Source organism: Corvus brachyrhynchos, unplaced genomic scaffold (assembly GCF_000691975.1).
Source record: "Corvus brachyrhynchos isolate BGI_N302 unplaced genomic scaffold, ASM69197v1 scaffold542, whole genome shotgun sequence".
In the NCBI taxonomy this organism is placed as follows: domain Eukaryota; kingdom Metazoa; phylum Chordata; class Aves; order Passeriformes; family Corvidae; genus Corvus; species Corvus brachyrhynchos.
Window position 1 is genome coordinate 1,479,812 of NW_008236766.1, and position 4,286 is coordinate 1,484,097.

Here is a 4,286-nt window from a genome sequence, read left to right on the forward strand (position 1 = left end):
CGGCGGGCACGGGGCAAGCCGCTTACTTATATATTAATCGTATATAAAGAAAAAAGTTTTCTGGGTTCTGCAGTGTTTTGTGGAAAATATATTTGAAAAGTGCGAGCGTAGAGTATTAAAGTTCCTAAAGTAACTGCTTGAGTGTCGAGTGGGCGTTGGTAGGGGTGTCGCTAGAAAGTTAAAGCTCGACTTGGGGGTTGCTCCTGCGCGTCTCTCGGTGAACTGGCATGTCCTTAGAGGAATTTCTTCATAGGAAGCGTGATTAGATATCGGAATGGAGTGCCCAGGGAGGTGGTGGAGTCACCGTCCCTGGAGGTGTTTAAAGGAGAGACTGGACCTGGCACTGAGTGCCGTGGTGTTGGGTCATAGGCTGGGCTCGATGATCTCAGAGGGCTTTTCCAGCCTCATGGATTCTGTGATCCTGTCGTGTTGGGGTAGTGCTGTCGTGGTGCTGTGTGCCAGCGCTGGTTCAGTGTCTGCACTCCTGCGTCAAATGTAAAAGGCTGCTTGAGTAGCCGATGCTGTTAAACTGATGGATTCCAAAGCTTAGAGGGATAGATGGGTAGCTCTTAACTCTGTCAATAACAGACTTTTGGAAGGTATTTCAACTTTTGAACTCGACGCTGTGTAAAACCCCGTATAGTGAATTTAAATCTAGGGATAATTGGCTTCCTTTCTTCATTACTTTTCATATAGCCCTTTAGAAGTAATCCTGGGATAATCCCCGGGGATAATCTCCCAGGGGTCTATAGACTATAGATGGAAAACAACTGACTTAAGGTGCGAGGAAGGCAACCTTGTTAATTGGTTTTCTACAGCTTCCATCTCCAGTGAGGTTTCAGTTGTAGAAATCAGTGGTACAAGTTTGGAAAAGGTAAAATTGGTGATGATTTTATACCTTCTCAGGAGCAGACGCTTCAGAGATGCAAAAGTTTTTTGGAATGTGACACTAAAAAAAGTTCTTAACACAGCAGTTCAGTGGGATTCTTAAATTAGGTGCCCAGATTCTACATAGGTTATCTTGGAAAGGTTATCTTTGGAAGAATCAGTCAGTTCAGGTATCCAGTGCAAGTACAGAAATGTGTCCTGAGATGCACAGGTCTTCATCTAGTGCAGATTCGAGGATTGCTCTTGAGATTCCCATGTACTGAGCATTCTTCCCTTTGGTGGTTTGGGCTTTAGTCCTGTCAAATCTTTATTTTGACGGCTGTTGTTAGGATAAGATGATACTCCTGCTTGTGATCCAGTCATCAGCATCCTCACCAGGATGGAGGAAATTCAGGTGCAGACTTCCCAGGGTAGCTGGGAGAGGTTTCATCGTGTGCCTGGAAAATTTGCCTGGTCTGGCAAATTACCACCCAGAAGATCAGTTTTGGATCTGCACTGACAGTGCAGCCATGCTGTCAATTCTTGAACAATTTTTTGTAGGCTCAGGAAGATGCACCCGTGCATCAGTATTAAATGTTGCATTTGCTAATTTCTTAAGATTGTCACCTAAATTTGTAGAAACTAAAGATCATTTCAGATCTGATCTAACTTCTGCATCATGCATTCGAAAATCAGAGTGATACAGTACAGGATCATCCTCAAGTTTCATCTGTGTCCATTTAATGGACAAAGATTTGTCAAAGAAGTTTAGGTGATGAAATGATTAAAGACAGAAAAGGATTACTCTCATCATCATCTTTCCTCTCTTTTAAAAATAATTTTAATACTCGTTTGCTTGAACTGTTTTTGTGTAGAGTACAAAGCATGGTAGTTTCTTAGAAATTGTTTTTGATGGAAATGCAGGTATTTGAACAACTGATGCTAACTTTATTAGACAATGTTGTAATGATGGCTTCAGGCATGACCTGACTGTTTTATGTCTAAGGCAATATCAAGGCTATAAATGTATTTTTTTTTCTTTTTAAATGCAGAGTTTGCTTTCTAAAGCACAAGGTTTAGGCTCCAGCTCAGTCAAACTTCGAGGGGGCTCGCTGTTCATGAATGTTGGGAAGTCAGAGAAGCAAGAAGAAGATTTTAGACAAACACCTCATGTGAACATCAATCCCTTCACTCCTGATTCCATGTTCCTTCACAACTCTGAAGGCAAATGTCGTAGGAGGAAGAGGATACACTGGAATGAGTGAGTGACTTGTAGCTTCCTTTGTTAAGCTTGTATTTAGAATTACTTTTGGCTGCAAAAATTTTGTTACACGTTGCTTTTAAGAAAGTATTTTTGCTTGCAGATTGTTAGCAATGTATAATGCAGCTCTTAAAGTATGTGCTTTGAGATGCATGATATAATGAAATAATCATTTAGCACTAGATCTTTTGATTAGTGTACAGAGAGGATAGACTAGGCTGTGTCCTGGTCTTTTTCCCCTCATAGAATGGGCCATGCACACAGTCTTTCCTTGAGGAGGAAAAAAATGCATTAAATACTAGTGTGAAACATGACGAAAGAAATGACAAAGATATTGGCATGGCAATTTTATGGGTTTGTGTTTACAGATGTCTAGTGTTCAATTAGCTAACTAAAATTAGGTACAATAGGAGAACTAGATTTCAGAAAAATTCAACAGCTTCTGGGCTTCAGATTTAAGTTTATTTAAACCATGTTATTTCTGGTGTGAATTTCAGCTCTTGTGGAGAGGACATGGAACCAAGTGATGGAGAGCCTGAAGAGGAGACCATGAGACCTGCTAAGGTACTTCATCTTTAAGCCTTGATACTAATTTTAGAAGTTTCTGTATCTGCAGATCTAAATATTTTCCTTGGTAATCTTTGCAGAGGATAACAATAACAGAAAGTAACATGAAGTCACGGTATGCAACCGAATTCCATGAGCTGGAGAAGATTGGATCTGGCGAATTCGGTTCTGTGTTTAAATGTGTGAAGAGGTTGGATGGCTGCATCTATGCAATAAAGAGATCCAAGAAACCCTTGGCTGGCTCAGTGGACGAGTGAGTATCTCCTGCTCTTAAAGCTTAAAAGTCTTCTCTTGGTGTTTCTTTGCATGGCTCTTGGTGTCTAGAGAAGGCATTTAGAGAAAAGTATAAAACAAACATGAATTAAATATAAAACAGATAGTTTTGAAGCCACTTCACTTCTATTTTTCCCCACTCACCCCCCCAGATACCCTCCAGTACTGTGGATAAAAGGCTCTCTCCTGCCAGATGTTTGTCCCACTATTCTGTGTGGAAACAGATTGTTCTCAAAGTGAGAAATGCTTCCTTGCAAAGGTGATTCTTGGAGAGATAAAAGAAAGGCACTGTTCCCAACTAAGTCCTCATCCTTGTCAGCTTGAGTGACATGCAGATGAGTTAAGTCACTTTAGGGGTATTTTTTGGCGTTTGTGAATGAGCGTGTGAGGCAGGACTTTTCCCCACACTGTTCAAATAGTTATGATATAAAACTCCACAAGTCTGAGTTGCACAAAATTGCATACCACACAAGAAGTTAGGAATGTTGAGTTCAGTCAAGCTCTTGGCTTGTGATCACTTTTATTTTTTCCCTGAAACTTCAGTGATGCTTCTCAAAGCTTGCTATTGCTACTGGTTGGCAAGTGTGTAATGGAAGTGGCAGCTCCCTCAAGAGCTATCCACACCAAACTCTGGTTTTTTGATGTCCCATATACTAAGCCTTTTAATATAATGTAAATTATTTTAGCTGTTTGGATAGAAGTACAAATCCACTTTACAGTGCCACAGATAGGAAGATTTTTATTAGAAATACTTATTGTAGTAAGAATTTTTACTAATTTCACCTCACAATATGCACATGTGCTGTTGTTTTTTGTGATTAACAGGCAGAATGCTTTGAGAGAGGTCTATGCACATGCAGTTCTGGGACAGCATTCTCATGTAGTGAGGTACTACTCTGCATGGGCAGAAGATGATCACATGCTTATACAGAATGAATACTGCAATGGTAAGTAAAGATGGCATACAGGTATCTACAAGTTCTTGATAGTAGTTAAGAATTGATTACCCTACTCATAGCTCATGCTGTCTTCCTCTCAAGTGTCTGCTGTTCCTTTCTATTGGAAAAGGCATATCAGATGGATGAAGCAAAAACTGTACAAAGTTGCCGACCAAGTCATGCATGTTCAAGCATACTGGAAGTACAGTGAGCCGTTTGTGAGCAGCAGAACTGTTCTTTCTTCTGTACAATACTACAAGCTGGAATAGAGAAAATGGTTAGAATTTCCATTAAAAAGGGAGATTAAACCTGATTTATGAAGCATTTTGCTGTTGTTGATGCCCTGACAGAGATTTGGAAGACAGAAAGAGCTCTTTCCC

At 40.3% G+C, this 4,286-nt stretch overlaps 1 protein-coding gene across 1 annotated transcript in view; it reads left to right on the plus strand.

Annotated features, from left to right (window-relative positions):
• Positions 1-1,899: 1,899 nt before the first annotated feature.
• WEE1 (WEE1 G2 checkpoint kinase) overlaps positions 1,900-4,286 on the plus strand; it is a 7,766-nt gene continuing 5,379 nt past the window's right edge. The window contains exons 1-4 of the mRNA XM_008644897.2: positions 1,900-2,128; positions 2,626-2,692; positions 2,776-2,948; positions 3,794-3,915. Of these exons, the coding sequence (XP_008643119.2) occupies positions 1,914-2,128; positions 2,626-2,692; positions 2,776-2,948; positions 3,794-3,915 (577 nt within the window). The 5' untranslated portion in view covers positions 1,900-1,913. The remainder of the gene's footprint in view (positions 2,129-2,625; positions 2,693-2,775; positions 2,949-3,793; positions 3,916-4,286) is intronic.